The following is a 12558-nucleotide window of genomic DNA, read 5'->3' on the forward strand; positions in this document are numbered from 1 at the left end:
GGCTTCATTATAATATCACATTTGCCTAATCTTAATAAATACCAGTTTGCAGCCATGACTAAAACACTTGCAACAAATTAAAGTCAGGTGTCTAATGTAACTTGTTGGCACCATGTGGTTGGTTTACCTAGGTGTATCTCTTAGTTCCATGGTACCAGTCGGGAGTCATAAAAATACTGTGTTCACTCATAAATAAGGAGTTTAAGAGGTCCTCTAACAAAGTTCAACAGAGAAAAGGTATGACATGAAACTACATTTAAAAAGAGTATCTATCTTTTATTTACACCATAAAAACAATGAAAAATCAAACCTGATAAAAGGAAGAAGATACTTCAATCCTCAATTTAACACATGTTGTACTGCACGTAGTCTTAAAAATATGACCATGTCTTATTCTATATATCACATTTTGTATCAGTGGATCATTTATTGAAAATACAGTTTTAAACCATTGTGCTTCAGTAACTGATAAAAATGTATTTTAGTAGGAAAACCTCAAATGAGTACAGTATCTCAAATTTCAATTTTTAACTCATCCTAGAAAAGAACTTACAATCAACATTACTGAACACGACTGAAATAAATAATAAACTTACTTCCTAAATAAGGCTTAGTTAAAATTTAAAAAAAGAAACGCCAAACAATAACGATAGGATCAGACTTTTGCAACAAACGAGTCAACGTAAGTGGAACCACTAACTTTGTTACCTATAAGGCTTTGAGTTCTCTTACACTGAGTCCATTAAGTAATTAAACATCCGTTAAGATTGAAGGATGAACCCACAAAATCCAGCTTGACACAGTTCCACTGTTCACATCACTTCCATAGCATTCTGACTGCAGCTGTTCTCGTTGAAACCAATTTCCACCGATATTTCTTCTGGTAACGCAGCTGCTTGTGGCTGTCCGTCATTAGGAGGCGAGACTTGTGTTTCAGAATCGTCCCAGTTGATTTTAAACCGAGTGACTCTTGGTTCTGATCCGAGGATGTTTCGTACAACCTGTAAAAATTTTAATGTTAAAAACAAATTCTGGCACCTTAAGCCAAACAACCCAAACTTTTTTTGAAAAAAAATAAGGCCCTTGACATGATGAATGCACCCAATAAAACATTTCAAAATATACCAAACTATATAAAGGAATGGGCAAGATGCACATTTAATCTGTTTTCGTCAGTAAGATAAGTAATTAAACCTAGGCACTATTACAAAATCTTTTAAAACCCTGGCCTAAAGAAATCCTTACCAAAATGTATATAAATAGTGTAGTGTTTCATGTTAGGTCTTACCAATGCATCATGAATGATTCACATGTCTGTTATTGTGTCATTATTATTTTATTAATGGTCTTCCACGATCACCAAAGTCCTAGGTTTGCCTGGTTAGTTTTTATTGCAATATCAATTATAAGAGGTAAAGACTCACATTGCTTAGTATTAGCCTAATACTTTGAGGTCTACAATAAATCAAATTTCTTACAAACATCACCATTATAAAACTGTGTCTAAAACTTTGGAAGCTGTATATTTTTGAGAAAATACTTATTTAATGGTAATTTTTAATTTTGCCCTTTCTTTACTTTGGTTAGAAAACCAGGATTCACTTGTTTTAGTATTTTAGTGTGTTGTTTTGGTAAAAAAAAAGTTTACTGAACAAGCTTGATATTTAAATGTCACGAGATATGAGCCGCTAGACTTATAACGGTTTAACGGCACTTTGACTCGCTTTCATGTTGCACCGTAAGCATAACAAGATAGTAAACACCACCTGTCTTATAATATCACAGTGCTTAGTGTTTGGTATTAAAAAAAAATCCATGACAAATGAAAGATCAAATAATGAACCATTTTATCACTCATCATAACTCTCATGTTAGTATACAAATACGCAGGGCTTATTTGAGCGTGGAGGCACTAGGAAACTGTTTCAGGAATTCTCTCTGGATAAATTATTATATAATTAAAAACTATTATAAAGAGTAATATAAAAAAACCACTCTTATTGTTCATATTTAAGATGTACTGAGCACCAAAGTTTCCATTGGGGAAGAGAATTAACAAATAGCAAAGAAACTTGAGTTGGAGTATAAATTACATCTAATAGTTTTTTAATTTAAAGAGGTAGGCGGCATCTTTTAACCTTGCATTTGACCGTCTACATAGGCTACCTGTGCGGGGAATGTATCCAGCACAGTAAGGGGTGAGTGAGCTGATACAGTAAAGAGTGAACTGTACTGATAAAAAGTAGTAGCAGGTACCATGATCCGAACCCACGACATCGCTTGAAGTCCGCGGCGCTATCGATTGAGCCACCGAATCATCTAAGAACCTCCGCAAATAATTAAACAACATGATTATCGGTAATCTTAACTGGCGTTATTTTGCAACAGCATCGCATGAAAAAATTAGATCTTTAATTCTCTTATGTTAGTGAATATTTAGTTGGGTAGTAAAAGCATCAAGTGTCTCTAATGCTCAGTAAATATCCTGATTTGGTGAAAGATCGTATTTAGAAGATCATTAATTTTACAAATTCAAATTATTTTTATTTATTTTTATTGTATAGCTTTTAGTGGAGGGGCCTCTCAAATACAAAGACAGTCCTGGCCCAAGTATCTCATACCATGCCTTTTTTTTGTAAGTTATCTAGAGATATGCTCTGGACCACCGGTGGGATTTAAACCTAAGCCTCAAGTGCAGAACCCAAAGCAAAGCTCTTTATGTTTTATTAGGATTTCAACAAAAAACAACTACGTTTTTGACGGCTAGAGTGGGCATTAACAAGCAGCAACGTTTTAAGCAACCTTCTGCATTGTAGCACAGAAAACATACTACTATAACCCAGAATGCCAACCGCATGGTAAAAAGCGTGTTTTGAGAGAGCTTTGCCTGTCAATTCGTAGGCAGCGCCACCAGCGTTGCTATGCTGAGTGCATGGCAACGCTGGTGGCGCTGCCTACGGATTGACAGGCAAAGCTCTCTCATGGTTTTTACCATGCGGTTGGCATTCTGGGTTATAGTAGTATGTTTTCTGTGATTGTAGCTTTGGGCAACAACTGTAAAAGAAGACACAACCTTGAAGAGCAGGGGTGAAATATGGAGTAAGGGGGATTGTGAAGTGGTCCAGTGAAAATAAAACTACCAAAAGATGACCTTGGCACAACTGCTTACTTTGTGCAAGTTATGATAAGGTTAGCCGAGTTTTTATGAACATATGGTGTTGACAATTACGTGAAATGTATCAATGGTTTACGAATTAGAATTAATTAATACAATTAATTTTGTTAAAAGAGAGTCAAATAATCAATAATCTAAGGACTGGTAATTACTTTTATGATACGAGGAATAAAAAACTAGACATTACTAAATTTATAACTGATCAGAAATGGGTAGCAGAGGCAAGTTAAAGCTTCAAAGGGACTGGATTCCGTCCATACTAAGGGACTTCCCGAGTATGGATACGGACCTAAGCAATGCCAGACCTCATGACTAAGGAGTACGATATCAAGATTCCTTAATAAAAATTTTTTATAGTTGTTTTATTATTAAATTTCCGTTCAATTCCCGGAGTTCCTGTTGCGTGGACACCTGTTCCAACTTTCAAAATTGAAACTTCACAAAAAAAGTGGTACTAGTTTTGACCTTAACTCTTCAAATAAAAAATATACTTATTTATACTGTTTTAGGACTTGTTGAATTACACTGGAAATGTAGCAAGATTTAAAACCACAAGTTTATTTAACCTTGCGGCAGTTATGGCTTGCGTTAATTTAGCAACATTTTCGTGTGATGGAGCAATGAGTGCCCCACACTGGCTTAACATGTTGCAATAAATATTTCTATTCATCTAAATAACTTCAGTATTGGTACAGTTAAAAATTATAAATCAGAATACAGTATTTTTATTTCTAACTTTTCTTTCTAAAATAATTTTAAACTTTAGAATATCAATATCAAGAGGAAAGAAAGAGTTCCTGGAAAGCTACTCTCCTTCTATGTAGCCTATAGAACATATGAAGACAAATTTAAAACCACAAGGTCGTTTGACCTAGCAGCATTCTCATATCTTGCATTTCATTAGCAATACTTTCGTGTGATAGGGCAAAAACTGTCCCACACTGGCTTAAAGTGTTGCAAAGAATATTTAATTATTTTAAAAACTTATAATCTCTAGGAAAATTTTAAGCAATGTATGTCAGAATGAGTAAGAAATTATGACTAACTTAACAAAAAAATAACATTGAATTTTACAGTTAACATGAGTTGCGTATTACCAAAAAACTGTTTCTAATTGAACTCAAGTATGCAATATCAACCCATTTTCATCACAGCTAGCAATAAAATCTGTAATCCATTATATTCTTTGCTGATGCTATACATAGAGTTGCTGCAAGATTGTAAAAGCTCATCTTGATTTTCTGACTTGGTGTTCGATCTCTCAAGGTTGTAGGCTAGCAAACCTTAACAATTTAAGGAGTGTATCATTAATTGTGTAGATAATTAGATTGCAATATGTGTGTGTGCAGTAATGATAATTGGCGTGGTTGAAACAAAACCTGTGTTTTTATCAAAGGTTTTACTGTTTTCAAGAGAAAACCGAACAGTACTGTAGCTTACAAGAGGCAAACTGTTTTTCTACAGTATAGTAAATTGGTACAGTTGTGTCACCAACATAATCACTTTCCATTATTTCAAAGTTCCTTTAGTGCAGAATCTATTCTATATATAATTCAGTTTTAAAAATATTTGTAGGCCTACAACTAAATCTAGAGTTCTACTGGACCGATTTTATTAATTAATGGGTCGTTGGAAAGCTTAAGTCGTGTAGATTTGCAAATAATTATGAAAGTTTGTTTTTGTTATGATTTATGGTGATAAATTAAAGAAAACGCGTTTTCCATAAGAAATACATTGAAAACGGTGTTTTTCACACTTTTTATTTGGGCGCGACTTTTGGCTGCCATTTTTTAATATTTTCAAGAAGTGCTGGGTATCAATTTGTAGGAAATTTTATTTTCTCAGAATATCACCTTCCACTTTGGTCGATTTCCTCACCATTTAAAAGTTATTTGCAAAAAAGCTAAGCAACCTCCGAATTTATAGTAATCAATGAGAAAATACTGAGTTAGGGATATTATTGTTAAACTTTGTACAACTAAATCTAGACTTCTACTGGACCGATTTTGTTAATTAATGGGTCAATAAAAAGCCTAACCCGTGTAGATTTGCAAATAATTATAAAATTGTGATTTTATTAAATAGTTGTGGTAAAAAATTAAAAATAACAAAAATACATTAAAAACTGGGTTTTTCAAGTTTCTGTTTTCAAGATTCTATTTGTAGCCAGCTTTTGGCTCCCTTTATGAAGTATTTTCAAGAATTACATAGTAGTTATTTGTAGTAAATTTTATTCTCTTTCAGAATATCACATTCACTTTGGTCGATTTCCCCTCCATTTAAAAGACATTGGCAATAATCTAAGTGATCTCCAAATTTATAGTGGTGAGAAATTACTGAATTATATAGATTTTTGTTAATCTTTGTACAACTAAATCTAGACTTCTACTGGACCGATTTTGTTACTTAATGGGTCATTGGAAAGCCTAATTTGTGTAGATTTGCAAATAATTATGAAAATTTGAACTTATTAGATATTTAGGGTAAAAAAATAAAAAACAATACATTTAAAACTCCTTTTATTCCAGATTTATATTTTCAATTTTATATTTGTAGCCAACTCTAGGCTGCCTTTATTGAGTATATTCAAGAAATTCATAATAGTAATTTGTAGGAAATTTCATTCTCTTTCAGAATATCACCTTCCACTTTGGTCGATTTCCTCTCCGTTTCAAAGTTATTTGCAAAAACGTTAAGCAACCTCCAGGTTTATAGTAGTGAGAAAATACTGAATTAAAGATGTTGTTGTTAAACGTTGTACAATTAAATCTACAGTTCTACTGAACCGATTTCATTAATTAATAGGTCGTTGGATAGCCTAATTAGTGAAGATTTGCGAATAATTATGAAAGTACTGTTGAGGTTGCAAGCAAGATCGTTTTGCTATAAATCGATGATAAATAACTCCATTTTTTTTACAATTTGTGTTGGTCGTGATTTAGCTGCGTGCTTTAATGAAATGGAAGCTGGTATTTCAATGAAGGTTCTTAGGTCAAAACAAATAGAATAACGTAATTAGAATTAAGTAAATAAATCTAAAACTAAATTCCATAATCAAGATATAATCAAATTTATATTTTCTGATTGAGCTATACAGTATCTTGAACTTAACTAATTAAAACTATCAATATCTCAAGTAAAAGCTTTTGAAGTATTTTAAGACCAAGACATATAAAATAACTTTGATAAAATAGAGTTGTGTATCATTGATTGCAGATAGGTATTAAAACAATTGTATTTATTGTTGATTCGTGATTCGGCAGTGTGCTTTAGGTAGTCCGACCTTAATAATCAATAGCTCAAATGAAAGCTGGTATTTCACTTAGGTGTTTAGACCAAAATGTATAATGTAATTAGAACTGCTGGAATACATCTTTAATTGAAGAGAAAAAATTCTTTCGTCAAGTAATACATTAGATAAATTAATGATTATGCTTAGTGACAAATACGTGCTTGCATAGCTTTATTTTAAGACCAAAATTATTAAAATCGGGCAGGTAGGAGAGCCCTCCTGTAAACCATCGCCCGCCTGCAAAACATTGAACTTGAAAAAAAAAACAAATTTAACTCCCATAAGAAAGTTATGTTTGTGCATAACTTGAAATATACGTCAAAATCAAAATGAATTCCGATGCTTGATGGCAAATCTGCGGTACGTCCACACCTTTAGTTTAAGGCCAAAATTATAAAAATTGGTCAGGTAGATGAGCTAACCCGACTCGGAAAAAAACCAATTATTTTTATAGATGGCAATAATTGTGACATTACCAGTGTGCATAATCTAATCATACAAAATATGTGTTAATAATTCAACAGCTTATTGTTATATTGTTATCTAATTAATTTTTCTTTGATTAAATGTTGTTGTTAACAGTTTTCATTTATGTTTAAAGTGTGTTCCTTATGTTAAATGTGTGATTCTAATGTTATGTGCTTAAACTGTACCATTAATATTAGTGAGTAAAGTGGTGTATGGATTTCATAACCATTATTTTACTAGAGATCGTTGTATTTAACCACAACGGACACTGTTGCTAGTATTTTATAAAATAACAATGCTAAATGAATCATTAATATAGGTAATTTTGCTCATTTTTCGTTTATGTAATTACAGTATCAATAATTATTTATAATTTTACATGTGTACGTAACGTCCCACTTTACCAACTTTTTAAGTTATCTGACCTGGGTTTAGTCCCATGAGGGAATACAATAATTACCAGTATGCCTACTTAAAATGTAAATATCATTATTAAATTTACCAAATGATGTACTGTATTACATTTCTTAGGACCAAAAATTCATATTTGAATAGCCTGAATAGCACAGTCTTTTATACCTTGTCAAACTGTGGAATGGCAGGTGGGTTCTCACGCATTTCTGGGTCCTGATACTCGTTGTTGATAAAGTAGCCCACCCTCACAAACTCCTGGCCTCGGTAGCTGCAGGTGAGTAGTACGACGGTCACTCCAAGAGCATCTGCGATTGGGATCTTACTGACATCTGGGGGGTCTGCCTGGAAATACAACAGATCTTAGATTATATTTGGCATTTGGTATTTTGTCATTACTATTTTAACACAAACAAGTTCTTCAATATAGCCCCAATTGTGTTAAAAAATCAAAGACTCAAAACTTTTCAACACAATTAAAGGGTGGCTAGTGAAACCACATTGACAAATTCCCTGACTTTTCCCTGACAATTCCATGATTTTTTTAAACTTTCCCTGATCGACAAATTCAAAATAACAATTTTAATAGGCTACTAAGTAATTCTTCAAAAGGACTAATCTTTATCTGACAGATAGCTTATGTTTGTTTACATGAAAAAATATATAAAATCTATAGCTATATATTTGGATACAGGCTAGCTTATATTCAAACTTTGCAACTTGCCTTAATAAAATTAAACTGAATTTGATAAGATGATACGCAGTTTATAACAAAATTTAATTTGTACAAAAACACAAAATTTATTTGTACAGACATATTTCTTAGTTTTCACCTACACGGCATAGTACTTTCACCAGATCGACCTTTCCTAACAATTATTAATAATTATTTTAAACATTTTAAAATTTTCCCTGACTTATGACAAAATTCCCTGACTTTTCCAGATATTTAATATTCCCTGACATTTCCAGGTCACTAGCCACCCTGAATTATCAAAAAAATTAACACTTTACGTTTAATTTTGGATACAAAATATTGATCAACAGAATGTACTTAGGCCTAGGCCTACTACAGTTCAGACCGGAAGGAAAGGTTAAAAAATAAGGGAACAGTCCAAATCCTTGTCTTGTTATTATTTAAGAATCATAGCCTTTAAAACGTTGGATAAACTTATACACTCATAAAATAGGTTTACAAACCTCATGTCTTCAATCCTAATGTAGTCTCAGGCGACTAGTTTTGAAACAACTGTTGTTTCATTCTCAAGCCTTTGTCGTCATACGTAAAATCATTCAAAAACAATTGTTTATAAACAATTACCTATTTAAATAATTTTACGTCTGACGACAAAGGCTTCAAGATGAAACAACAGTTGTTTTGAAATTAAGCGCCTGCAAGACTACATTAGGATTGCCAACATGAGGTACCGGTACATAAACCTATTTTATTTGTCATAAATCAATCCTGGAAGCAATGCTCGATAAATTAAAAACACTGTCTTACTTGAAAAACAAACATATGCCTCCCTTCAGGAATAGGCCCAACGTAGATGGTGTCCAGAGTTTGGTCGTGCTCCTCGCTCTCAGCTGAGCCAACATAGATCATTTTCCATTCTAAATCTGCAAAAATAAAACACGAAATAAAATATGTTAGTTCCATAACAACATCACTATTTATATTGTGCTTCCTTATGCAGTTCCACATGGATAAGTGGGAGTGGAACATGAATAAGGTTCAACATTTACAATTGAGCAAAAATTAGGGTTGAGATATTAGAGATATTAACAAATAGCCTAAAAACAAGTCTTACCTTCTTTCAATTCTTCAATGCATTCAAAAGTCAGTTCAAATTGGAATGGGTTTAAGAATGGTGACGGGTTATCCAAAACAACCACATTTCCCAACTGGACTTTAGCCATAATTCTTCCGATAAATTAACCTGAAAACACAAAACATTACTTTTATCTTTACTGTCCTTATGAACTCCATAAAATAACTTATCATTGCAATGGAAAGAGCTAGATTTAAGTTGTCGGATACTTTACTGGCAGCATTCATAAAATCCAAACATAAGAAGTGAATATTTTTTACCTTGTGTAGGCTCTAACTTATGTCACCGTGTGTTAAGAATGAAAAATGCTGTCTTTTTGCAAGTATATGAAGAATATACACAAAAACAAGCATGCATACTAACCTAACTTAACCTAACCTAAGACAACTCCGTATGCAGGAACTCTGGACGTCTTCCATCAGCACAATTATTAGCACAAATGGACGTAGTGCAACACTGACAGCTAAGTTTTTAAAAGTAGATCTATTCCCTAGTCTTGCCTAAGCCTATCGCAAGCACTGAAAATGAACTGGCAAATCGTTAATTAAGAATTATCAAAACATGCCCAATCTCTAGACTAGAAGAGTTTAAATTTTAGCGACAAGCGCAATCTAAAAAAATCCTTGAGATAGCCTAAAGTTACCTTAAGTTCTAGTCTCTAGAAACAGATCCCACTGCTCAACAACCCTTCTACGTTCTACTTCCAATTTCCAATTCCAATCAAGTCCACCAAGAAAACTTTCAGCTCAGTCAACATCAGTCCTAGTTGGAGATTGGCGGGAAAAAGATTGTATTTTACCCCTTTAACCTTTCCTCTCTCCTAATAAGTGTGAAATGAAATGAAATGAAATGAAAATCCTTTATTTCAACAGGCAAAGTTAGGGCCACATGGCCCTTTCTTACACTTAACCTGCATACATAATTTTAAATATAAAATAGAAAATACAATTTAACACATTATTTACACAAAAACAATACTTTTTTGACAAAACGAAAACAAAATGCCTAACAACAACAAAAAAGTCTCACACACTCAGTCAGCAATTACGCAAGTGCCAAAACAGTCCTAGGACGCACCAGCCGAGGCCATACGCTCAAAGTACATTTTTTCAGTGCCGCCACGAGCCGAGGACGACTATCAAGCATTTTGATGGATAAAGGTAAGTTGTTCCAAAGACGGCAGGCAGTTACAACAAAGGCCCTGTCATATGCTGTACTCCTATGATGAGTACTGTATGATGAGTACTATGAAGTGTGCTGTTGCACGACTAATCCCATGACGTCCAAAGCTTGTAGAAAGACTATAGTCCTCGCCACCCTAAGTTAAGGCAGCCCAAGGCCGCATGGCGTATATCTAGTGCGGCCTTTGGCTACCTCAACTTAGGGTGGTGAGGACTATAGGCCTATATTTATGGCAGTTACTGTAGACCTACTTTTAAACATGGTGGGAATTGGAGGCCTTGCAACTCAGTCAAATATTTTATATTGGACGTCGTGAAACAGCTCAAAAATTATATTTTGGACGGCGGGACACTGACTTAATTTATAACATTAGACGTTGTGACATTTGGATGACGTGCAACACTCCCTACTATTCTAGATGTAAGTTAGTTGTAGTGAAGTGTCGTCATTAGGCCTATTGCCGAACAGAATCAGTAGATGATAACCGTTATTACTTCCAGTTGCTTGTCGTGTGGTTGAAAACAATCTGCTGTAGGCTTACCGGTACTTCTCCCACAGTTCATTCCACTTGCAAGTTAAATACGTCGGATCCGTCCTACCTTGTTTATTTTAATGTAGGCTATTATAGTAAATACTTAAACACTGTACAGTATACGTTGGTGGGTGATGGGCGTGGGGCATGAAAAAAGTTCAGAATTTTTATTTATAGGGGCAAAGAAAAAAAGGTTGAGAGCATATCTGCATACAGCCCGCTGTAGCTGGTTAGGTAACCTAGCCTTGTTGTTCGAGAACTCATTTTAGGGTAATTCCATGTCAAATCAACACTTACTTTGGCATTTTATCTGACCATCTCATTTTACAATGAAACTGGATAAGTTATACCAACTGATACACTCTAAGTTATAGAGACTAAGAAAACTACCAATTGTTATTCTGTGTTTGCTGATAAAGAGGCAGAGCAAAGCTGAGACATGTGCAAACGCTACTAATCCAGACTAATCTGCTCTAGACTAATTTTAGAAAGGGCGAGAGGAGGTACAAAACGTAATGTCTTATTAGGCCTACTATACTCAGTTTCACAACTGAAATTAAACAAACCCTTATGAAACCATAGATCTGGACTCATTTTAGGCCTCTCACTTCTTTGTTTATCTAATCTCAATCTTTAAATAAGCTTACCTATTGATTGTTTCAATATCAGTATATCAACCCTGTAAAAATGGTGTAACCGTAATTACATCTAGGTGGGGATAAGTTAGTTACCATAGCCTTCCTCTATAGAACTAGAGGAACTACAGTACTAGGCCTAGAGAGAAATTAAGTTGCGAGTAACCTGATGCCATACTTGATAGACTGGACTTGGGCTAGGCCTATTCACGATAGACTGGACTTGGGCTAGGCCTATTCACGATAGCCTGGACTTGGGCTATTCATGCTGTAACTGCATACACTTTTTCTTGTTTCTTTGTCCTAAGCATGAGTTGTATTCAGCTTTCTTTAGACAAAAAACACATCCAGCAAACTAGCCTAATGCAACTTAACTTAAGCATGATAAAATTGATATGGTAGGCCTAGGATATATCAGATCCATGAAGAATCATTCAGCAAAAATTATTATGTGTTTCCTAGGCTATAAAGTCAGAAAATAAAATATATTACTTGCATTTTCATAATCATACCTCTTGTTATAACTTGCAGCTTCTTGGCGCGTATGGTCTATTCCCTAATCTTGCCTAGGCCTATCGCAAGCACTGAAGCACTGAAAATGAACTGGCAAATTAAGAATTATCGAAACAAGCCCAATCACTAGACTAGAAGAGTTTAAATTTTAGCGACAAGCAATCTAGAAAAAAATCTTTGGAATAAAGTTACTTTCAAGTTCTAGTCTCTAGAAACAGATTCCACTGCTCAACAACACTTCAACGTTCTACTTCCAATTCCATCAACCAAATCCAATCAAGCAAGACAAGAAGTCAACTTTCAGCTCAGCCTCAGCCAGCATCGGTCGTCGGTCCTAGCTGGAGATTGGCGGGAAAAAGATTGTATTTCCCCCTTAAACCTTTCCTTTCTCAAAGGCTGCCATAGATAATTTTTACCAACTCCTGTCCTGGGGCCCATTTCATATCATAATAAACTACAAGTTACAAGTTACAACTTGTAACTTGTAATTTCCATTAGATTTGCATTGGGCGATCAAC

At 34.2% G+C, this 12558-nt stretch overlaps 1 protein-coding gene across 1 annotated transcript; it reads right to left on the reverse strand.

Moving 5' to 3' along the window:
* Nucleotides 1-255: 255 nt before the first annotated feature.
* LOC128994690 (histone chaperone asf1-like) lies at nucleotides 256-12307 on the reverse strand. Its single transcript, XM_054419413.1, has 5 exons — nucleotides 12040-12307; nucleotides 9158-9286; nucleotides 8851-8966; nucleotides 7515-7691; nucleotides 256-1001 (listed from the first exon to the last, which is right to left on the reverse strand). The coding sequence occupies exons 2-5, from the start codon at nucleotides 9264-9266 to the stop codon at nucleotides 813-815; spliced, it is 591 nt and encodes a 196-aa protein (XP_054275388.1). The 5' UTR covers nucleotides 9267-9286; nucleotides 12040-12307; the 3' UTR covers nucleotides 256-812.
* Between the last annotated feature and the right edge of the window lie 251 nt (nucleotides 12308-12558).

Source organism: Macrosteles quadrilineatus, unplaced genomic scaffold (assembly GCF_028750875.1).
Source record: "Macrosteles quadrilineatus isolate MER2022 unplaced genomic scaffold, UCM_ALF_1.0 Scaffold_5__1_contigs__length_97177068, whole genome shotgun sequence".
Classification (NCBI taxonomy): domain Eukaryota; kingdom Metazoa; phylum Arthropoda; class Insecta; order Hemiptera; family Cicadellidae; genus Macrosteles; species Macrosteles quadrilineatus.